Source organism: Misgurnus anguillicaudatus, chromosome 3, assembly GCF_027580225.2.
Source record: "Misgurnus anguillicaudatus chromosome 3, ASM2758022v2, whole genome shotgun sequence".
NCBI lineage: Eukaryota > Metazoa > Chordata > Actinopteri > Cypriniformes > Cobitidae > Misgurnus > Misgurnus anguillicaudatus.
Window position 1 is genome coordinate 32,822,790 of NC_073339.2, and position 25,591 is coordinate 32,848,380.

The window sequence follows — 25,591 nt, forward strand, 5'->3', positions numbered from 1 at the left end:
ATGATGAATGGTTGTTAATAAGCAAAACCAGTAAACAAATGGTTTTATTGAACAAAGTTACAATCAGGGTTTGAAATAAATATTTTTGTCCAATTTTTTTCCAATGTGGCTACTAAATTTTTAGGTTACCGGCCATTTAGAACGTCTACTAGCCCCCAAAAAAGAAAGAAAATAACAAGATTAACTATGTCACTATGTCATTTTATTTATAAACATTTATCAAATATTTTATAAATAGTTATTATAAAATCTTTTTATTATAAAATCTGAATTGCATATTATTCAAATATTATTCAACTATTCTAACTTCTATCATCCTGCCATCTCCTCCCTTCCTCTTTTACCCTTGTCTTTTTCACCAAAATGTATATTAATATACTAAAAAGATTTTCTGTTTAATCTTAATGCTGTACTAGCACTGACTTTTTATACTCAACTATACTTGGCTCTACATAGTGTTTTTCATATTGTTCTTTAACCAGGTTTTCAAAAAATAACACAGAAATACGGTTTTAGCAGTAACAACAAAAACACGCAGCTTTCGTGGTCATCACGTAACTTCCGGTAAACTCTGCAAAGAATAAGTAACAACAAGTCCTTTTTAAAGTAGTTTTTTTATATAACAAGCAAAATAAACAACACGTAGATTACATAGAAACCCCAAACATTTGTTATTTTCGACAAGGTATTTGTTTAAAGGGGTAGTTCAATGGTATTTCAAGCATTCTGACTTATTAACACAGTTATAGAGTTGTTTCCTCATGCTAAACGTAGGCAAAGTGTCAAAAAAGCATTTGGGGCGTGTTACAGAGTGCACTTCGCCAGGGTTCGTACAAGTTTCGGAAAGTTTTTTTTCGATTACAGGTCCAACTGACGTTTCAGGGGTTTTCTATACGTATCACTTCTTTATATGGGCACTTCCCCCCGAAATCCCCGCCCACCCGTCAATCAGCGGGAGATGCTAGTACTTGCAAACATCTTATCACGTGACACAGCTTTGTTTAATTTCAAAACTCAACAATTGCACGAAAGAAGAAGTTTGTTTGTGGATGTAGGAGAAGAAAGCCAGCCTTATGAAACAATGGATATAGTTTATTATCCGGGGTAGCAGCGGAGTTTTGCGTGTGTGTTTGATGCGCTGGATTTTCCCAACCGGGTCACGAGTTGCATGCAGTAAGTAAGACTTCTGTCTATTGTTGGAAATAGGCGTGCGCATATTATATAAATGTCACGAATATGTAGTGAATCATAAGTTGTAAGTGTTGTATAGTGTTGCATGACTCGTACTCGCTCCACCCGCGGTAACTCCTCCTTCTTCATTTTTTCATACGTTATCGGAAAGATTCGGTAAAGCTAAACTTTCTTTTATAAATCTGATTAAACTAAAGACTCTTCGGAGATATAAAGGATATAATACTACTCTATAGGTACTCCAGATTAACATCAGAAATGCAGAAACAGCATATGTTACGTGAGCTTTAAGAGTTTCATTTCAAAAACTAGTCAGACCATTAAAGAAACAGAAACCGGAAGTAAAGTTCGGACCAGACGCTTGTCGCGTCACCGCACGTGCCCCCGATGAAACGGTCTATATGGCATTTCTATGTGTTGCTTATAAATGTCTATAGTGATGTCTTGTTTTAATAAGCACGTCACTGATAAATGAGCTAGGGAACTGAATGAGAGACACGCATAGACGAGCCATTCATGCCCAGTTTGTAACTTATTATTTAAACCGCTACTCTTTTTACTCTTTTTTAACCCCAGCTAAGTATCGCCACATTATTATGTTCGAATCTCGAGTCTAGCGCGCCATTGTTTGTTGAGTTGTGTAGTGATGGGTGTGTTCACATAAGCCAGAGATGTGCAGATGCTGCGCAATAATGCTGTATATAGTATTTAATTTAAGTACAATTTTTCAGTACAAACTGTGCAGATTTGGCTTACATGAGCTTTAAAAAGAAATTAACGATTGAACATAATTTATAAAAAGTAACTCACCAAATTAGCTAGTGATTTGACAACGTTACCCGCCACAGCGTATTTTTACCTGCATTTGGTAGGTTGGCGGGTGTTAGTTTCAAAACCCTAACATTATGTATTATAACCAGTGTTGGGGAAAGTTACTTTTAAAAGTAATGCATTACAATATTAAGTTACTCCCCAAAAAGTTATTAGCTTTAAATTGCTAATTGCTAGTTACTAATTGCGTTACTTAGTTACTTTTCATGAAAAGTAATACTTACGTTACTTTTGCAATACTTTTTCTTACTTGGCTGAGGCTTGATCTCTTTCAGACCTTGCAGATTTTTTTATGACTGAGAAGTTCTGCATTCAGAAATTGCATTTTCCATCGCAAACATTTTAAGCTCTGGCCTGCCATCTTGGTTTTTGACTCAAACTGTTCCTGCTCAGGCACACACGCAGGGCCGGTTCTAGATATTTGGAGGCCCTAGGCAAAATTAATGTTGGCGGCCCCTCGCACCCCTCTCGCAAACATACAGGAGTCTGCTTATCAATCGTTCTTGCGATATTTTGATGTTATCTCCCTGTGGTTTGATCTCACCTTAAAACTTTATTTATTGCTGTCAGTAGTGATTGGTGGACTAGCGCACATGGATTTAGCTGTTATGGAGGCCCCTATCCAAGCTTGAGGCCCTAGGCATTAACCCACTCTGCCTATAGGTAGCGCCGGCCCTGCACACACGCATAGAGGGGGTGATTCTACGTGACTATGTTTAGTTTAATTCAGTACATTATTTTTTTGATTTTTTATCTAATTATTGAACAAAAAAATTACTTGCATAACCTTTTTTAAAAAGTAACTCAAATATTAAAGTTAAAATTTATAAAGTAATGTTACTTCAGAAAAGTAATATTATTACGTAATGCACTTTACTTGTAATGCGTTACCCCAACACTGATTTTAACAAATGCCTGCATAGAGCGTCTACAGCCTGGTGATTATTATTTTACTTTCGTTTACATTGAGATCACAGGATTACTTTTGAACGACATTTAAATCCACTTAATCTTTCATATTTGTTCTCGTTCTTACAAAAGAAAGGCCACTGTTATTTTTGAGCAAGAACATGCAGGCATTAAATGAATGTAAACTCAGAGGGATTAAACTGCTTAGACTCCACACGTTATTGATTAACAGACAAACACAACGTGCCTCAGACTTTAAATGAGTTCCCAAATGAACATGTAGCTGCCATGCTACAAATGGTAGCTACCAAGCTGACATAGTCGCAATCTCGCAGAGCCAAAAGTTCAATTACTTTACCTCAGGGTTATCATCATAGTTTTTCAAACAGCTAGTTTGTCTAGTATTTGTATTTTTGACTGAGTTCTATCAAGGGGATATCTACACTAATGACATGGACATCAAAGTGTTTTGAAAGCAGTTTTGCTTGCCACAGGTGCACTTTGCTTTTCCCTCATCTCTCTGACATTTTGTCAGATGCACACTGACACTGCACGCTAACATTGGGCCAAACAAATGTCAAATTAAAATCAACTAATGGGCTGCTGATTAGGTGTCTCATGGCCGGCTTTGTTTAAAAACAATCTTACGCTAACTTTTTTCAACAAATGCATTACGATCCCAGGGCCATCAATGAATTACGCAAAATAAAAATTAATAAGCTGCAATGTAAGAAGTCGTGTTATAGGCCGGTCAGTCTTGTGTAGAGATCGGCCCAGGAAGTACAATGGCCCAGAGGAAAATTGTGTGTCTGCCAAATTGTCAGTCCACCCGTGAGATGTTTTGAACACAAAGTTTAGGAACAGCATATTTAGATCAATTTGAACACTGCGACTGCTTGTCTTACTCCATTGTTGGGACAACAAACACACATTTCTGTCCCTTTTTTCCTTGAGTGCTTTTTCTGTGACTTTCAGTGAATGTTTTGCATGCATACACAATGTTTTAATGCTCAGGTCCATGAATGCAAGTTAATGACATTATTTACATAGATTTACATTGATGCGTAACACTCATATGGCCAACGTTCGAAATGACACAACCGACTACCTCAAGAGACCTGCATTAAATGTCCTTTTTTATTTAATTTGTTTTAATTTTAATTAACGGAGGTTGCTTACATTGTAAAAAGTTGGATGAACATGCACTGAACTATTAACCTTCATTAACAAAGATTCATAAATGCTAAAAAAACCCTACATTGCTCATTGTTAGCTCATGTTGGCTAATGCATTTACAAACATAACCTTATTGTAAAATGTTAACATTATATTTTAGCATCTTTAAAAGTATCCATTGTGATCTTTTGGAATTTTTCCACCAGCTTTGAGGTATCAAGTATTATACCGTATTATACTCTTGTTTTCTGCTTTTTCTTCATTGTTTTTATAAGTCAATATAATTACAATATTTTTGTCTGCATAACTCATTACACAAGTTTTAAAGATCATATAATAAACCCAGTCAGTTATCCCTAAACTATTGAATGATAGCATGTATATGTTTTATATATAAAAGTTAAGAAAATGTCCACTATGTTTAGCCATTATATTTCCATGATTCCAGAGCCATATCCAATATTATCAACTTTTTGGGCATTATGCTCACAAAGGCCGTTCTTATCCAAACCGGTGATTGCGCGGAGCTGTGTGTTGAATAGGAGTGGGGGTTCTCAACCTAGACATGCACTTTTGGAATACCAAGCGCGCAAAGGCCATCATTGTATGCTGAGGAGACTTAATGCAAATAGCGCATTTGTCAGTGCAGGGTTTCTGTAAATGTGCCCATTGTTGGGTGTGTATGAAAGACACAGAGAGCAGTGTGCGGGGTGGACAGTCAGTGCCAGGCCAAGGAATGCTGTTCAGCTGCAGCTGGACTCCTTCAGACAGCAAGAACGCAGTTCTTACACAAAACCCCACTCATTCTGAGGCTAACGCTAACATAGGTACCACAAAAGACTAACACAAAATGCCATTAATCCGAGGAATTTATTGTACTATGTAATTGCACTTTGATGCTAGAGTAGATTATAGTGTGTTTACAGTATAACTAAAATAGTTTGAATTGATTAGCATTGTAAACAGCCACATAAATGTTTTCATGTGTGCTAACAGAGAGCCTTGCTCATTCAAAAAAACATGGCTGTCATAAAAAAAAAACACCTTTGTTTAACCACAATGTCTTAACTAGGGTTGGAAACTTTCCATGGAAATTACACAAACTATATGGGAATTGTGGCACTTGGATAAAGATAAGTCAGATGTTGAGGAAGCTGGTGTTTGTATGTGATGAAATTTACAAATAATTCCCTTTAATTTCTTAAATTTCCAACTTGGAGTATTTTCAGAATTCCCAGAAAGTCTTTATAGGCTGCTTATTAAAAGCTAAATTGAAAATGGTAGCAACAACAATACCCTTTTTAAGTGGCTTTTAACAGCCTTTGTGGCATTTGTGAATATTGATTACCACAAAATAATAGTTAAAGTTTTTTTTTTAATTAACACAAGTCGTGCTTTTTTACTTTTTTGGTTTAAAGTCTAATCTATCAAGTTATTATGTCATCTTGTATGCATGTATGAAGTTTCCATCATACTTTTGAACTTTTTTTAAACTTAGGGATAAACTACAGTCTTTTTTATTGTAATTGATATTATGCTTTACATGTTACTGATACTGTTAACTGTTAAAGCGTAACTAAACCCCTGATCAGAGCCTGACTCCACCCACTGGCAATATTTGAAAAATGCCAGAAAAGAGGGCAGATCCTAACAGAGATAGAGGGGATGAACTAAGCTCGTACCAAGTGTGTGGTGAGATCATAACAAGGGCGTGGTGAGCTTGAACCTGCTTACGTCACGAGTTACTTTTTGGACCCAACATCCAATAGGAAAATTCAACTGCAGTAGCCACCGTTCAACCTGTAGAGGGCAGCACACAGACGTTTTTACACCATATATTGTAGTATTGAAACACTTTATATCCAAATGTCAAAAAACTTACTAAAATCAATGAACAGCACTAATAAAGCATCATTCTTACAGATAATTAACGTAAAAAAGTTGGTTTAGGGTTTAGTTACTCTTTAATGAATTTGGTACATTGCAAAAAAAAACTTTAAAGGTGCAGTGTGTAAATTTTAGCGGCATCTAGCGGTGAGGTTGCGAATTGCAACCAAAGGCTTAGTCCACTTCTTCCTCTCGCTTTTGAAACACGCTACGGTAGCCACCACCGGACAAACATGTCATCGTTGGAGAAAACTTAGTAAAAAAGTTTGTCCGTTAAGAGCTTCTGTAGAATCATGGTGGCACAAAATGGCGACTTCCATGTAAGGGGACCCTCTGTGTATGTAGATAAAAACGTCTCATTCTAAGGTAATAAATACATAACGGTACATTATGAAAGGTCTTTATACACCCCTAGATAATATAGTTTTGTGTATTATTTTGCATTTCTGTCAAGAGATCCTTCTAAAAATTACACATTGCACCTTTAAAACAACTTTAAAACTACCACAGCTATTTTGTTATCTCTATTAAATGTAATTCAAATTGTAAAAATCTCGTAAACTAAATGAAATGATTTTAAACGCTTCTGAAATATTAAAATTATGTGAAGCTTTGTGAGTCACTTAAGCTTTTAATTGGTAAATTAAAATCATTTAAACATGTTCTTTAAGTCCAGTTAACCCACAGGATGATTTGTATGATTAAATTAATCTAGTTCATTGTCTTACTAGTTTCTCACTGCAAAAGTGATCAATGTGTTATTGTTTGGATTTATGTGGTTTATCAAAGCTACCTGCATTAGTTTATGACTGTGGTTTACAAGGTATGCAAAACAGGTCTTATGCAAGTTCAGAGACTTGTAACACGTGATTTGTTTCTGGCAAAGGTGACATCATTTGAAGTGTGGTTAATTATTGTTGACACCCTAAAGTCATTTCTTGTGTGATTCACATGTTTAGAGAAACTGTTGTTTAAATTCATTCACATGAGAGTGAAAGTTGAATAATATGTGTAATGTCTCTTTAAGCCTTGGTCAAATTGCATGTATTTATAGGAAGGTGCTGTTCAATGCTAATACTGAATTGCATTCTTCATCTATTTCCTTGTATGCTTAAGCCAGCACAGGCCCATAAAACACGGGTTGTTATTGTGCTGCTAATAAACTTTTAGTAGCTCTGTTTTATAATTCTATTGGAGGGACAGCTGGCAGTAATAAATTCAATATTGTTCAAAAAATATGCAGTTTTTGAATGCTTGGCTTCAGTTTTCATTTTCATATTTTTAAAAAAGTTTCTCATGTTTACCTGGAGACACACTCGCAAATACAGTCATTTGAAAATTCATGTTCCAGAACTTCATTGTAACATTTGTGTTTGATTATCCTACTACTGTGGTTGTGTCGACAGGAGTTTGAAACTTGGGTGAAGGAAGCGGATGAACATGGATTTGTGGTGGTGTCATTTGGTGCTGGAGTGAAATTTCTTTCAGATGACATCGCTCAAAAACTCGCAGGAGCCTTGAGCCGTCTACCTCAGAGGATCATCTGGAGGTACTGCCATTTATACCAATCTTTCACCGAAGCAGTGTTTCATCCATCTAACCAACAGCCAATCAAACTCTGAGGCACAGACTGTTTTATGTGCTACTGTGTAGTTTTATGAAGTGTATGGAGTCAAAAAGAAAGTATCGAACAGTGGGTACACTTACAGTTCATGGGCTGGGGGTGTTATAAAGTCTTAACCAAACGAACAAAGTCTAACAATGTAATAAAACTTATCCTTTCCACTAAAAAGTGGTCTGTTCCACTTACCAGTGGGCCATTTATGGCACAAAACTGAAACAGACCCAAATATGCAACGCTATCTTACAAGAATTGGTACACTGTAAAAAATACCTGTAATTATGCAGCTGGTTGCCAGTAACTTACTGTAAAAGATAAAGACTAAAAATGTTTCATGGTCATTTAACTTTGAACAAACTGTTGCTAGTAAATAACATAAATGTAAAATCTACAGTAAGTTACTGGCAGCTAGTTGCCAGTAATACCCAGTAATACTGTAATTTCTACAGAATTTTTTTACAGTGTACGAGTTGGCTAATTCTTATCAATTCATATGACCACATTTGTAAGTTTTGGTATGGTTTGCCTTGACCCCTGTGACGTTGGGGTTAGGGGCGGGGTTAGGGATTCGGTTTCATTGTTGTTTTTTTCACCAGAATCATACGATTTTGCACGATTAACTTCGTATGAATTGATACAAATTAGCCAACTTGTAAAATATGTACGATTTCTCGTGAGATCAGGCTGAAATATGTGATTTATATCTTATAAGTTAACTTTTTGGTATTAAATTAAGCTCACTACATATTTATTATTACTTTAATAAAGGCATTTTTTCTTTCTCTTCATACAGTGTTTTTTAAGTATTAGTAGTATATTTCCAATTTGGAGATAATTTATGATCATCATTTAATCATGCATTCATTATCTGTACTGCCTATCCCTACTGGGGTTGTGGGAAGTACTGAAGCCTATCCCAGCTATCTCGGGGTGAGGCTGGGAAACACTTTGGATAGGTGGCCAGAACATCAGAGCATATATTATTACTTTGGTTATTATTTTATACTGTGTTTTATTTCCTTTGACACTAGGCATAGGCCGGTATGAGATTTTGGCAGTATGATAAGCAAAACTACAGTATTGCGGTTTTGCCTTTGCAACACTAAAATGTGTTATTTTCAAACGTTTACAAATAACTTTTTAACTGGACACAATACATTTGATTTTTAAGCAACATACAACATATATGCTGGGTGAAAATAAAGCCTTTAAATTATAATTTTCTTAAAATATATATATATATATATTAAATGTAAATTACATGACTTAATGATTTAATTAATTATGTGTAAACCCAGCTCATACCTTGCAAACGGTATTACAGAAAATGTTTTTGAAGCCTTGATTCTTTAAAACCTCGGCATACCTTAAAACCAATAACTGGCCCATGCCTATTTGAGACTTAAAGAGAGAGATTACCTAAAAAAATGTAATCATTACGTTCACACCTCTTATAACTTTTTTTCTTTATATACGTACGATTTTTTTGCTGTATGTGAGTAAAACATGGCACAATTTTCATTTTTGGGTTATGTATCTTTTTAATAATACAAATAATGCAAATAACACACAGTATGCTCAAAGACATTGTAAATCTCCATTTCATTATATTTAATAGTTAATAGTTAAAATATGGAAATAGGAAAATAGTTAAAATATGTACCAAAGCTGTCACTTGGGCAGTACCCTTAAAAAACGTCCTAGGTACAGATATCTATACACTCTAAAAAAACAAACGGTGCTATATAGAACCAAAACTGTTGCTTTGGATCGTAATCATAGAAGAACCGTTTTTAGTGCCATATAGCACCAGTGAAGCACCAGTGAAGCACCTGTGTAGAACCATATAGGTGCCATATAGAACCACTATAGCACCAAATATGGTTCTACATAGCACTATATGGTTCTTCACAGGTGCTTCACTGGTGCTTCACCGGTGCTATATGGCACTAAAAACGGTTCTTCTATGATTACGAGCAAAGAACCACTTTTGGTGCTATATAGCACCGTTTGTTTTTAGAGTGTACATTATATGTACTTTTGAGATACTAATATGTACTCTTTAGGTGCAAAGCTGTACTTTTTGAAAGGGTGCAGCCCCAGTACAAATGGTACATATTTTTACCATTTGTTTTTCTGACAGTGTAGTAAATGTAATAATATAAATGATAATTTCCTTTTAATTTCGTCATTGATACCTACTTATTTGTTTGTCACATATTATAGTTGTTTCTTTCATTGCTCTCTTTCCATTAATGAAGTTGCATGCAAGGCACTACCTTTTGTTGTCTTACCATGATAGTGATATTGCCATGACTCCTGTAGTCATGTCATATATTGTCAGTTGCTCTCTAGTGCTCAGGCAAATGTGCCGTGCAAGACTTTACTAATGAGGAGACTGGAGGGTGTGGAAAGTCTTTAGGGAACAAGTGCAACGTAGGTAGATATATATAGAGAGACAGATAGATTGTACTTAATCACAAAATAATCAGATATATTTACAAGAGTCAAAACATTGAGAGTGAGATAAATTACTTCATCCTATCAAGTTTTTGTTTTCTGACTCATCTACCCTGCAAGTACAGTATAGCAATGGTCATTAGAGATCCCTACTGCTGTTCGGTTTCTTAGTAACTGCACAATGTTCGTCATTAAGTATCGCACAAGCTGGCCTCTAGTTTGTGGCAACTCGTTGTGTCTGTGTATGCACGACTTATTGCTTTTTATCAAACATTAAACTAGATTTTAAAGCAAATGGTTCAGAGAATCCGTGAAAGGCTATTGTTGTGCTGTTAGCTTAAGCAGCTAATCATTTATCAGGTACTTTTATCCAAAGTGACCCACAGTAGGCTTATTGCAGGACAATCCCCCTAAAGTCAACACGACCCTGTTTACTCTCGTGATGCACATTCTTGGTCTAATTGTGTATAATTTAAAACTGTACATTTTTTAATGTGTGTTGGGTGGGGAAAATAATGCAATAGCCAAATAGCTATTTACACTGAAAAAAACGATTCATTCAATTTACTAAATTTTTTAAGGTAAGCGGTCGCAATCAATTTATTTAACATTTACACAAAAAATTTGAAAAACAAAACAAAAATATTTTGTTTAAATGTAGCTTAATTAAATTGATTGCGACCACTTGCCTTAAAAAAATTTAGTAAATTGAATGAATAATTTTTTTTCAGTGTAGAGCATTTGTGTTACATGTAAAGCAATGATAGATTTAAAAATGTGTTTGTATTTTGTCATTTCTTGAGATGATCTTGCAGCAATAAAATTCCAGTCACCAAATGGTTCCTAGCAAAAAAAGACTCAAATTTGAGTGCAAACTTTCATCTGGTTTGTACGGAAGACGAGAAAGGCCATGCCATATTATTATTTTTGCTTGCTTGTTTTCGAGATAACAAAAGTTGTTTTCTGGTGATCACGACATAACAAAAGTTGTATTCTTGAGATGTGATTAAAGCTTACGTGTACTCGATAGAACGTGTTGTTTTGTTTGTAAAAATTAGCATGGATGAACAAATTAGATTTTTTTTGGATCAGAGATTCGCTCAAGCTGAAATAGATTTGTCAATATTTAAAATTTTATAGTGGTGAATTTAGGGACCGTCTTTAAGTTACTTAATAATATATACGTTTCTACTTTTAACAGCATTTAAATGGAATGACTGAAAGTCAACAAACAGTCAGAAAACCAACGTGTTTGTGTGGTTGTTATAGCTATAATGCAAACTTTTTAGATTTTTGATATTTATTTAAATAAACCGTTATATTGAAGATAGAAACGTGTACAGTATTACTTTAGCGATGGCCCCTAAATTCATGAACATCAACCGTCCAACTTTATTTATTTATTTAAGTCTATCAGCTACACATTAGCTACACGTGTGGTAACAGCGAAGACCCCAACGTATGCATTAGCAGTCCACTTCAAAATACACTAAATATTATGGACAGGACATTTGGATTATCATGTCAGGATAACAAGAAAACAACTTTTGTTATCTCGAGATCATGAGAAAATTAAGTTGTGATCACAAGAAAACAATTGTTGTTATTTCGAGATTACGAGAAATTAAGCAAGCAAAAATAATAATATGGCATGTCCTCTCTCGACTTCCGTAGGTTGGTTTTGGTATAAAATAAACAGTTTTCCTTATCCAATCATACAGGTAAATAAAATAATTTTTAGACTCAGTCAGGACTTTTCCTACACCCGGCACAATTAAATTATGTGACAGCGAAAAGTTGAATTAATAAGGTCGTGTCGTGTCACTGCGCCGCCATATTTGCAATGCAATGCCTTCCATTCAACAGTTGACGATTGGCTCTTTTTACTGGAAGATAGGACTAGTGCGGCCATTCTGACTGTTGCGATCTCCCCCATTCATATAAATACCAGAGACGCATCTTGTTAATATTACTTTGCTTCAGCATGAATTTCATAGACAGGATCACATTATATTTACTGTAAGAAAAAAATAAAATAAAAACATTGGAGCTTTGAATTCTGAAGGAGTCCATGTGCAGTAGCTTGTTTGCTTCTGCGTTTAGTTCAGAGCGATTGAGTTTCAACTTTTGCCTTTTGAATATGAGCGTTGTTATTAATCTAATGCAAATCATTTGGTCTCTGTCTCTTTGTTCTGTCCGTCTCTAATGCACATGTATACTTCCCTTTATACCTCACTTTCCTGATCTTCAAACAAATGTTTTAACGGTATGAATAAGTAGCTTCTTACACTTTTAGTTTACTAGTGCTACATTTACAAGTCCTAGATGAGTTAGATTTCAGTTTTTAAGGAACTTCACTCATAATATGTTATGGTTTAATCACACTGTAGGTTCTCTGGAGTTCCTCCTCATAATCTTGGCAACAATACTAAACTAGTGGAGTGGATGCCACAGAATGACCTGTTGGGTAATTATACATCCCATATTACTTCTACTTTACTTCTACTTGTCTCTAAATAAATGATAGCACTATTATTAGAATAATTGTAATCCTTTAAAGGGATACTGTCATCATTTTCTCATCCTAATGTTGTTCTAAATCTGTATGAATTTCTTTTTTTCTGATGAACACAAAAGAAGATATTTGATAAATGGAGGTAAGATCACAGCTGATTGTAACCATAGACTTCTATAGTAGGAAAACAAATACTATGTAATTCAGTGGGTACTGTCAACCTGTGTGCTTACCATCATTTTTCAAAATATCTTCTTCATCATTTATCAAAATACTTCCATCATTTTCTTTTCTTACTATGGACGTCAATGGATACAGCAGCTGTGTGCTTACCATCATTTATTAAAATATCTTCTTATGTGTTCTTCAAAATAAATAAACTCATACAGGTTCAGTTGTTTCTGCCATGAGTCGCACTTGTTGCCCTCTATACATTAAAAAACTGCCTGTGTTTGTCGACGCTCCTTCCTCAGAAAACTTGAGTCACAATGAACATAAAGTTGTATTGTCAGTGTGGTTAGTTGTACGTTAGCTTATCCAGTACCATTACACCCCTAAACCTACATTTAAAAAACAAAATAGGAAAATCAGTTGTAAATTTGCATTTTCGTGTGTGTCCAAGGTTTCTCACGGAAAGGGTGTGTGTCACTTCCTCATAGATGGTATCATGAACTATGGATAATTTTGTTTTTGTATAAAACTGCTTTTTATAATTCTCGAAAAATTTTGTGACTGTTACAGAGAGTGCCAGTTGCTCAAAAATTAACTCACCCTCATGTCATTATCGAGTTTATATAGAGAATATTTTCTTCTGAAACATAAAATTTGATCATTTTTGTCCCCTTGAGAATTGTATTCACTAAGTTATTACGTTAAAGTGAATAAATATTTTTTATCAGTTTCTATGCACTGAATTGGTTAATCTTGTTCAGGAATCAGACCGATTTGATTGTTAAATTCAGATCAATATGATTCAATGATCACACCCCAGGCAATATTATTATTGAATAAACTTTAATTCTAGCTTATGATATGAGTGTAGAGGAATGTGGTGTGTATATTGTATACACTGAAGCAATAATAAGTTGACTGATTGAGTAAAGTCGTTCCCTAAATAAAAGGTCTCCCAAAAACTTGTATATTAACTTGGTGGCCATATAGACTAAAATTAATTTGTTAAAGGGACACTCCACTTTTTTGAGGGTTTGCTCATTTTGCAGCTCCCCTAGAGGAAATCCCCATTTTGGAATCCATTCAGCTGATCTCCGGGTCTGGCGCTAGCACTTTTAGCATAGCTTAGCACAATCCATAGAATCTGATGAGTCTATTAGCATCGCGCCTAAAAAAAACTGTTTCGATATTTTTCCTATTTAAAACTTGACTCTTCTGTAGTTAAATCACGGACTGACGGAAAATTAAAATTATGCAATTTTCTAGGCCGATATGGTTAGGACTATACTCTCATTCTGGCGTAATAATTAAGGACTTTGCTGCCGTAACATGGCTGCAGGAGGCGCAATGATATTACGCAGTGCCTGAAAATAGTCCCTGCTATTGAAAGATACTAAGGGGACTATTTTCGGCTGCTGCGTAATATCATTGCAAAGTCCTTGATTATTAGACCAGAATGAGAGTATAGTTCCTAGTCATATCTGCCTAGAAAATCGTAACTTTAAATTTTTCGTCCGTCTTAGTACACAATGTAACTACAAAAGAGTCAAGTTTTAAATAAGAAAAATATCAAAAACTCTTTGGTTATTTTTTTAGGCGGATGCTTATAGTCTAATCAGATTCAGTAGATTATGCTAAGCTATGCTAAAAGTGGTAGCGCCAGACCTGGAGATCAGCTGAATGGATTCAAAAACAGTAAAAATCAAAGGTTTAACTCTAGGGGAGCTGGAAAATGAGCATATTTTCAAAGAAAGTGGAGTGTCCCTTTAAGTTCACCAAACTTGAAGTTTGTACAGTGCACTCAAACAACTAAATTCACTTGCTGTTCATAAAGACTTTACTTTCATATTTAACTTTCTATAACAAGGTGTAATGAAAGGTATTGAGGACTGACTCTATGTCAATTAATGAATAAACTTTATTCTCCACAGAAGCACACAGCAAACTGCACTGTTCATATCTTCTTGTTAGTGGAGAAAAATAAAAGGGGTTGAATGTGGTGCATGCATACAAAAGGAAACTGATCACCTGATTGGTGACTTCACAAAATACTATAATTTACAACAAAAAAACACCAATAACCCTACAAAGAGTGTAAAACTCTTCGAAATTTTATTCACAACTGTTTATATGTCCCATAAAATTTCAGGTGCAAGGGCTTATGGGTATTCCTCACAGCATTTTGAACTGATTATTGCACTTACATTTTAAAGTTTTTGTTTTTTGTAGGTAAATAAGTTAAATGAACAAAGATAGTTAAGTTATGGATCCAAAATGCAAAATTTAATTAATGATTGCTTGACTTTTTGAGTACAAACAGCATTAGGGCTTTCAGTGTAGATTATTTACATGGTGGTATTTTGAAGCTTATTCAGTTCCACACCTTTTGACCATTTACGTTCGCTGACTTTTCCAGTTATACTTGATCACTTCATGGATTTTACTAGGTTTTTCTTAATGTCAAGGAAGGATCATTGGAAGCCATAATTTCGAGGATGCTACGTCATCGACATCCGTCGAAGGACTGTTCCAATATCGATGATCCTCTGAATTTCAACCAAGGACTGAGTCCTTCGTTCGAAAAATATCTCATATACAGGAAATAATACATATGTGTAGCCTTCGCGCTCTCAAATCACCCCCCAATCCTATGTGCGCTGCGCCAAAAGCACACCTTTTCATTGACTTAATGACGCAATGACGTGCACTTGCTAGCCTGTTCCATTTATGTGTTCTCCGAATGCTAAAGAAGACCCTTGCCTTGCCTCTGAAGGAAGTGACTTGGAAGGACCAGTCCTGCCAAGGAAGTATCCTTGACATTAAGAAACACCTACAGTTTTACAAAGAAGACAATTACAAAAAGCAGTTTTTAGCTAATAAGTTAGATTTTGTCAATAACCAACTTTCGTGTTAAACAGAACAAACATGTCGATTTATTAAATAATGACAGAATTTAACATTTTTAGTGGACTGACACATAAAATGAATGCTAACAAATACACGCTCATGTGTGTGTATTCGGTGATAAACTATAAAATTTAAAATCTACATGTTCCTGTGTGTTTTGAACAGCTGAATCTTCTCAGAATGACGCCTTCATTGAATTTAATCAATTTTTTTAAGGTAAGTGGTTGCAATCAATTTATTTAAACTACATTTAAACAAAAGTTTTATATTTTATTTTTCTTTACTAATCTTTTTTGTTTAAATGTAGCTTAAATAAATTGATTGCAACCACTTGCCTTAAAAATTTTTATTAAATTCAATGAATCATTTTTTTTTCAGTGTAATAATTTCTGGCTTGATAAGTAGATCATGAAAGACAAAAGCACATTGCCGTGGCCATCAAAGAGCAGGACATTAGGCGGACAGCAGAAAGAGAGTAGAGAAGAAAGATACAGAAAAGTCCTCTGTGACCTCAGGCCCATGGTGAACAATTAGACAGAAACTCATTCATACAAACAAAAACACGGACGGGCTTTGTGTCCTGCAATACAACAGAGACATTATCCTAGGAGATGCTGAAAAGAACAGTGTGGAGAAGGAGCACACACACAGACATGCAAAAGGTTCAAAGTTTTATATCCATTTCTAAAAGCCAGTGTATTAGTTACTCCTAAACAGCCACTACAGTTTCCATTAGAATGGCAGGTGTTTACGAAATAGTGTCGATTTCCAGTAACAAGGGAGTTTTTTTATAATGTAGTTAGTGATAAAAATGAAACACACCATTGAAATCTATTCACCAGAGATGGGGACTTGTGACTTGGTGACTTGGACTCGAGTCGAGTTGAGTCGCTATTTTTTTGACTTGTGACTTGACTTGACAAAAAATAAAATACTTGAGACTTGACTCGGACTTGGAAGTTAAAGACTCGGGACTTGACTTGACTTGACTTGAGACAAGATGACTTGAATGACTTGAGTGTTAATCACATCATGTTTTCAGTTTGAATATAAAATATATAAATTATTTAAAAAAATAAAGTTGACCCAGCTGAAGCGGAGGGCTGAGAAAGGCGTCGTCATGACTGAATCACGACACTATCATCAGTCATGCCCTCTCCGCACACCACACCCACTTAGATCAGATATCAACATGTCAGCCGGAGGGGTAGCGGGGTTCATCGCTTTTGGCTTCAACAAGATGGCAAAAGACGAACAGTGCGTTGCAAGACATGCAACATTAAAATCACGGGCAGCCAGACAACAACCTCCAATTTCGTCCGTAATTTGAAGAGCCATTCTACCCAGTAATTGCTTGTCAATTTGTTAATATCTTGTTAGTTGGTAGTTAGCAGCTAAAGTAGCCATTAACCCTCATCATACCGTGTTGGGGACAAATGTGGGCAAAATAATTTTTATTTATTTTTAAAAAATACTTCCCTTGATCTGAGCGGTACGAGACTTGGCTACTTTTTCTAAGTTTGCCACCTAAACACACACACACACACACACACACACACACACACACACACACACACACACACACACACACACACACACACACACACACACACACACACACACACACACACACACACACACACACACACACACACACAGAAAAATGACTGGATTCTACAATGTTAGGAGCGGTTCACATATTGTGTCTTTTTCGCTCTCAAGTTCGATATTTCAAATGTAGGCGCGCGAACGGAAGAGATTACAATTTTGTTTGATTCCATGATGTATTACTGAACATGAGTATTTACAATGCAAATCCAAATTATTGTAATTTACTGATAGTTACTTACTGTATATCTTGTCTTTTCACTTTATTAAGATCAGATTCTGGAGGTAAAATTACAATAAGTTGACTTGACTTGGACTTGGACTTGACTTGACCTACTACAGGACTTGACTTGACTTGACTTGACTTGACTTGACTTGACTTGACATAGCCTTTGACTCGACTTGACTTGACTTACTTGAGACTTGAAGGTTCAGACTTGATACTTACTTAAGACTTGCACATGTGTGACTTGGTCCCATCTCTGCTATTCACTCTCTGTCATTTGACATGTATTAAGACTTAAACCACAATATCCCAGTTTAATGGAAAATAAAATATTTTGCATCAAATAAAAAATGTTAGGACAAATGTTAGGTTACTATGACAAAATATTAGCAGTTTTGAAATATTACTAATTTAATTGACTGATTTACTTAAGAAACACAACAAATGTTTAAACATCCGCACATTACTACACTATAAACATAAAGGGACCAAAATATCTAAAAAAAATTGGGTGGGCTGTTTTGACCAGATAATTCAATTCAATTCAATTTTATTTATATAGCGCTTTTCACAATTGTTAATTGTTGCAAAGCAGCTTTACATGAGTAAATGTAGGGGAGAACACAGAAAATCAATAGATAATATAAGTAGAAGAATATTGCGGCTAATGATAAACCGTACAAGCGAGCGTAGTAATAATGTAACGTATACATTAAAGTGCTTAAGTTATGCCAAAGTTGGCTGACTTTCCCAGGGACGAAAAAACCCCTAGGAGAAAACCCAGTTGGAAAAACTCCTAGAAGTCTTATCCTACTCCCAGAATAAAATGCATGTTTGAGCTGCCCTAATTTAAGAAACCCCTGGGCCCGGTTGCATAAAGCACCTTAAGTGTAATTTTCCCTTAAGTTGTTTCCTTTAAACTTAAGGGTGTTGCAGAAAAACCCTTAAGTTTTTTCTGTTGTGTCTCCATGGCAACAATAGTATTTTATAACAACAAACCGGGGTCACTGTCATGAAACACTTAACGATTACTCTTACCTAAGAGAACCGTTTAAGGGATTATATGCAAAACTCTTTAATTATTATCTTACAGAAGTTAAGGGGAATTTACCCCTTAAGTGTCATACTTAAGGAAAAAACTTAAGGTGCTTTATGCAACCGGGCCCTGGCCCTGACATATCTTAACACAGGGGTCTCCAACGTGGTGCCCGCGGGCAGTAGGTAGCCTGCACAGAGTCTGTGAGGTGCCCGCCAAAGCACATTCTATTAATAGTTTCAATTGTAATATTTATTACATGTTTTTATATTAGCTTGGCTTGATGACATAACCCAATCAGAGGTAGCACGAGTCTTCACAGAATGCAAGTGGTAATGTTTTGTATGTATGAATGAAGGAAGGCTGCACAACTCGAACATACGGGACAAATGTTTGGGAAATTGTAGCTTGTGTGGAAGCTACCTCACTACTTGGCCAAAAAAAGAGCTTAGCTACTGAAAAGCTATTTTATTTAGAAAGCAGCTAAGCTACCGCCAAGCTACTGAAAAATGTAGTTAAACTACTAGCTTCGCTACTTGTAGTGAAGCTACTGCCCGGCACTGCCCACAACACCCTAGCACTCTCTCTTTGGGCAAGCACCATTCACATTTTCTTGAGATCATTAATTAGTAGTTTTTAAAAATGTCTTTTATGTTTATATTGCATTTATAGATATTTTCTACTATAGAAATCAATGATCTGTTTTGTCGCAAACATTGGGTCTTATTCATGCAGAGCCCCTAAGGGGACATGGAGCAAAAATTAAATACATTTTAGTTTCGCGTGCGCACGTGAAACTATCGCGTGTGCACGTGAAACTTAACTTTAAAAAAAAGAAGTAACAAAGTGCAGAACAAATGTGCAAAATGCCTCAAGTGCACGAAAACAAAACACAAGCCAAATAGATAAATCAGATAACCCAGAGTGATTTATAAATAAAATAAAATAAAGAAATTATTAAAAGAATGAAAGTATAGCCGGAATTGCCAGCTTTTTCTTTTAAATGTAGAAACAAAGAGGCAATGCTTTATTAACACAGGAACCTCTTATGGACGTGTAGCCCGGTCACAGGGGTTGCTGGATTTATTAACGCATTTTAAAAATATTTATTGAAAGCTGATACTTCACATATTATTTGCAGAATTATAATAATATGCTGTATATTAATATATTGGGAGAAAGCTGTTATATGTGAAATCAGATTTGTGCACAGTGCATCCATATACGGCCAAAATTAAAGGATCCTCATTTCATAACACATCTGCGACGATTCGGCTGTGAGATTGATGCATCGAATCTTCGACTATTCGGGGTCACCCCTACTATAATCAAATACTAGGGTATAATTATAATGTTGATATATAAAATTAACATGATTATATTTTATATTATAATATTTTCTGTATTATTTATTATTATGTGTGATCTATATTATTATTATTATTATTATATAGATTAAATTATACATTATTATAGCCTACTTATTTTTTCTACACACATAAAGAAGATGCATGCAATGACAAATTTTCACGCTTTCTTTCCTCACTTTTTAAATCTCTATATGAAAGCATCTGCTTAATGCCTAATGTAAACGTCATGTAAATGTAATGAGAAGTCCAAACCTCAATCACTTGATCTCCTTTCTGTTTTAAAGTTTTTGTGAGACGTTCAAGTGTGCGTATAAATACGAAAAATGTACGCAATTCTTATTGAATGAGACCTAAACATTTTCCTTTGTGTTCCGCAGAACAAAGTAATTAATACAGGTTTTCATTAAGGATGAGTAAATGATGACAAAATTTTCATTTTTTTGTTGAAAAATCCAGTTTAAATATATGTTCTAAGCAAGATTTATATTTTTTGAAAATTTTTCATTAACACATATTTTATTTCTTTTTATCATTTTTTCTTGTTCTCCAACAGGCCATAGAAACACACGGGCCTTCTTGAGTCATGGGGGCTTGAACAGCATCTATGAAGCCATGTATCACGGTGTGCCGGTGGTAGGCGTCCCACTGTTTGGAGATCACTACGACACCATGACACGAGTTCAGGCCAAAGGCATGGGCATAATGTTAGAGTGGAAAAAAATGAGCGAGGAAGACTTATATACTGCCATGTTCAATGTCCTTACGGACAAAAGGTAATTTATATATCTAACGTACAGTATACCCAAAATAAATGTTGTGCTCGCAAGCCATTTCAACTAAAAGTGTACTGTTAACTCCTCATCAACTGCCTTTGTTAAAAGTCACACTAAATATTACGGTCACTCTCTGTTAAGAAACAGGTAATACTAACCCACACCCTCGTGCTGAGGTGAGTTAATCTTTAATGACTGTGGAATTGGGGTTACTCAGGTTTAGTGATAAACAAGACTCTGCAATGGTGTCATTGTAGTTTTTTAATCGTAACAAAAGGTCTAAACCATTATTTTGTTTTAAAGAATGCGTTTTATAATACTATTTTTTATTTTATAATATAGAGGCTCAAGTTGAGTTCTTATTTTTGTGTTAAGGTAAAGTCAACTACTAAGTCACTAGTATGCCATTTGCAGAATTGGTCTCACAACAATCTTTTGTTTTGGTTTGGCATTAATCAGATTTTGAGGATACAATAAAAAGTTGCTTATTGTTGGTATGGCTGCTAGTCCAAACTTAGAGATATTCAAATTAGAAGAGAGTTGCTACTGTATAGTGCCATCTTGTGGCCAGTGTACCATTTTCTATAGGTACAGTACTGTATGCAGTATTGTATTACTTTGTTAACAGTGTCTTTCCATCTCTCTTTCTTTATAAAGGTATCGTGAGCGAGCCCAGCTGTTGTCTCAGATTCATAAAGATCAGCCTGGTCATCCAGTGAGTCGAGCCGTTTACTGGATTAGTTATATTCTCCGTCACAACGGTGCCGACCATCTCCGCTCGGCTGTCTACGAGATCCCCACCCACCAGTACTTCCTATTGGACGTCGCGCTGGTAATAGGAGTGTGCCTGGTTCTCCTCGGCTACTGTTTATACCGAATAGGCAAATTCGTCCGATCACGGCTGGGGCGTGGTCTTTCTCAAGTGGAGAAAGTCAACGGACACTGTCACGAAATTCCAAACGGAATTCCAAACGGCAAACACAACAGAAATGGACACGTTAGAAGCATAGAGAAGAAACTAAAGTAACGCACTAGGATAAATCAACACTAACGCTTCACTAAAGAGAGGAATTAACTGCTCTTTACTCAGAACAGGGCCTATAAACACAACTATTATAACAACGGAAGCCGAGATGAAAGAAAACGTTCCTGAGGAAGTTTTTTCCCTGAATGGAATTCATTTGTGGTCCTGAATGTTGAGCTTAGCCTTGTGGAGATTAAGAAATTAATGTTTTTAACAACAACATGTGGGACATCAGGTCTCAGTACATCCAAATACAGACATCTATATTTATTTATGAAACTAATCTTTGGAAAATTCTGTATGTTTTTAAGGACAGAGCACTGTTTTTAAACTGAATTTTAATTTATGTTCTTTATTTATGTCTCGTGCACTCCGTTCCTACTTGTTGTGCATCACTTTTCATTTTTGCATGTTAACAGGTTTAGCCGTGCACACTTAAAACTCGTCATCCAGACCCAAGCTTTATCTAGTCTAGCATGATTCTTAGACATACATTTTGCACTAGCTAATGCTGCTAGTTATAGTTAAAAACCTTGTTGCAGATAGCTGTGTTTAATCCTGCTTCCAATTTATTTTTCCTACTTTTTTCAAATTAGTTTTTGCTTTGATGTTTTCAGCTAATTGTAGTTAATGAATTGTAGTTTTTATATAAAATCGTAGATCAGGTTTAACACCCCGTTCACACGTGTTCATTGTTGGCAGATCTGGATTTAAATTGACAATATGAAACATTTGGTCTTTTGACATTTAAATTCTTCCAGTTAGGTCCTCAAAAAATCCCTTTTTACTGTATGGTTTATTTTACGTTTTCATTTTTGTAAATGAGGAGGGGGTATAGTTTTCATGTGTGTGCATCTCAAAATGTCAGAACAAACTTAATTTTTATTTTATTTTATTTGAAAGCTTATCAGAAGAGTGTTGTTATCGAAGCTGAAAAAAGCAAAAGCTGACATGTCTTGCCATGTTCCCACAAATCAAGAAGTAACCTCGATTTTGGTACTGTAATTAACCTTGCCCACGGTGCTCTACTGGTTCTTTTAACCTTTAGCCATTTTTATCAAAGGATGTTTAGTGAAAAGCAATTTCAATATGACTTGGTAACATTTCATTTTAACATTTAGTTGTTAAACTAAAGTCAGGCGGATCTTGGGCAAATGCAGTTTATTTGTGCATTCTCACTTACAGAGGTTTTATTTAAAAGAACCAGTACCAGTAAGTAACTCAGATTAATAGCGTGTGTTATGAATGCACCAAACCATTTTTTTAAATACAAAGTGGTACTGTATGGTGAAACATGACGATATGATTTGTAAGAATTTATTTTAAAGGGACAATAAGCAGGATTTACCCCATCTAGTGGTGAAATTGTATTTTGCATTCAAACGAACAGTGCTCTCTAGCGCCTCGTCTTTTCAAATGCGTGTTGCATCTACGGTAGTCGATATGTACTCACTGATCTCTTTGTCCGTGTCAGCTGGTTCATGTGTTCTGAACGAAAGCGCGTTGTGGAAACGCGTTGGTAGGCTAGTGCTTTTTGTCCCTCTCTGCTATTATAGTTTATCAGTATGGCGGAACGACATGAAGCCTCTTTGGACTTACCGTTCAATAAAAAAAGAAATTCTAAGCTTACAAAGAAAAGTCAGATCACTGTCATTTGATACCAACGAGGACATATTTATGAATAAAGACATTGAATAAAACACTTAAAACCCTACTTACTGTCCCTTTAAGAATATGAAATGATGTACAATTCTTTGTGAAAGCAACAGAGTGTGAATGAAAGCGACCAAAGTTAAACTGCACTTCAAAGGACATTAAATTGACATTTGCTTTGAACCAGTAAGCATCTTTTTTATTTAAAGTTTTTAATGAAGAGATTTAGAGGTGATTAGTGCTTGTAAAGTGTGTTAAAATACTTGAGAACTGCACTGCGAGTTACCACTGTTCAGTAAACCATAGATCACATGAATCAAAACCTGTACAGCCTAAATGAAGATTCATTTAAGTCGTAAGCTGTTCTTACCACGAGGTTCGGGGCATTTCTTCAGCCAAGCACTGTTTAAGACTGTCTGCATACTTGAAAATACACTGGCTGCAAATGCATCAGAGCTATGACTGGTGAAACAGTGATGCACGCTGACACACTTTGAAGATATGATTGTTTCCTAGTTGTTTGTTTTGTATGATTTCAGTATTAATAATAGATGGTTAACAGCAATGGAAAAGGCTGCAGGTGGGCTCTAACATAAGAAGCTATGTGTGTGTGTGTGTATGTGATTTGTTTATGTTGAATGTGTATGTTTTAAGCTTGAATGGGGTTGTCTGAGCCTACTGTACGTGTGTCCAGATTCGCTTTATATACTGATAATTTAAAACCTACAGTTCACGTTTAGCATCATTTTCTTAAATTCTCTTTGTCCATTTTCTCATATTTCTTGTAGTTAGAGTAGAGGCTGCTTGCAGGATTTAGTTTTTTTTAGTTTATAATGATTTTGAATTGTATGTGTGTCTGTGTTATTATGTACATAAAAAGACAAACAAAAATACTAATGATAAATAAACATTACATATTTTGTTTGCTTATGTCGGCCTTTTATTGACTCTCTGGATTGAAAGGAATTGCTGGCACCTGTAAGAACATTAGTGAGCTCCATGCAGCTGAAGTCTCGCTTCTGCTCTCAAGTTTCTGATATGGTTTGTCTCGTTTTTTCCCATGACATCATTGATGGTCATGTCTAGATAGTAGTCCTCCTGCTAATTCATGCATGCAGTGCTACCCTACTCCCCAAATAAAAGAAAACCGTCAACATTTCAAATGCTGCACTCAAACACTGAGAAAGCCACAACACACAGCATATGGTTGTACAAACCACCAAGGTTAAAACTCCTGATCAAATAAAATGTGTTGGTCTGGGATTTTTTGATGTATAATCCACATTTGGCTTATAAACAGTACTGTGCAAAAGTATTAGGCCATCATCACCAGCTTTGTTTTTTTAGCAAAGTTCCATATTTATTTTTTAAGATACAAACAGAAAATAAAGGAAATATGTACAAAATTAAAAACAAAATAATTTTCAGAACTAAATGTCTTCTTCAGGCATCAGTCAGTATTTATTGAGACCTCTCTTGGCACGAAACACATCTTGAGCTTTTTTGACGAGACTGAAGTCCTGAAGTCGTTCAATTAGAATTAGGATTTAATTTCATTTAGGTTTAAGAGATCCTGCAGCTGCCTGCTATTGCTCATGTGTAATGGGAGTTTACCTTTAATAATACTTGACACTTCAGCTTATACTTTTATACTGTTTTTAATACTACATACAAGTTTCCTGTATTTTCTGTACATAACTTTTGATATCCAAACAATACAGTTGAAGATGCATAGTCAACTTGCTCTTGAGTGTTCAAAGACTGATATGGATCATACAGATCATGGATGACTTAAAGGTACCCTGAATATAAACGCATGTTTGGGTAAATTAGTTAACACTGTGATTGGCTATAAAATGTGTAGATAAAACGCCAAATGCCATAATCTTAATAAACTTTGGGAAAAAAACTGTTTCACTCTGAGATCGCCATTGTTGAAATCACAATACATGACATTTAAAGGTTGCAATGGTAAACATGGTAAACATGGTAAACAAGTCTTCAATTAGTTGATTGTTAAATGATGTGAAACATAAGATGACAGTTATACATGCACAGAGACAGTAGGTGGCGGTACAGTATGTTGTCTTGACACTTATTTTTGATGCATTCAAATATCATCAACATATTCAGTTTCAAGGGTTTTCCAACTTTATGATGCCAAAAAGCCCAAATATGATAAACCTTTTGTGAGGGAACCCCTACCAAAAATATACATAGTAATTTAATACAT

General features: G+C 35.3%; 1 protein-coding gene across 2 annotated transcripts in view; it reads left to right on the top strand.

Moving 5' to 3' along the window:
- ugt8 (UDP glycosyltransferase 8) overlaps positions 1-24,288 on the top strand; it is a 38,092-nt gene extending 13,804 nt beyond the window's left edge. For both annotated transcript variants that reach the window (XM_073864832.1, XM_055205529.2), the window contains exons 3-6: positions 7,401-7,543; positions 12,466-12,542; positions 20,462-20,681; positions 21,339-24,288. In XM_073864832.1, the coding sequence (XP_073720933.1) occupies positions 7,401-7,543; positions 12,466-12,542; positions 20,462-20,681; positions 21,339-21,708 (810 nt within the window). In that variant the 3' untranslated portion in view covers positions 21,709-24,288. The remainder of the gene's footprint in view (positions 1-7,400; positions 7,544-12,465; positions 12,543-20,461; positions 20,682-21,338) is intronic.
- Positions 24,289-25,591: the final 1,303 nt, after the last annotated feature.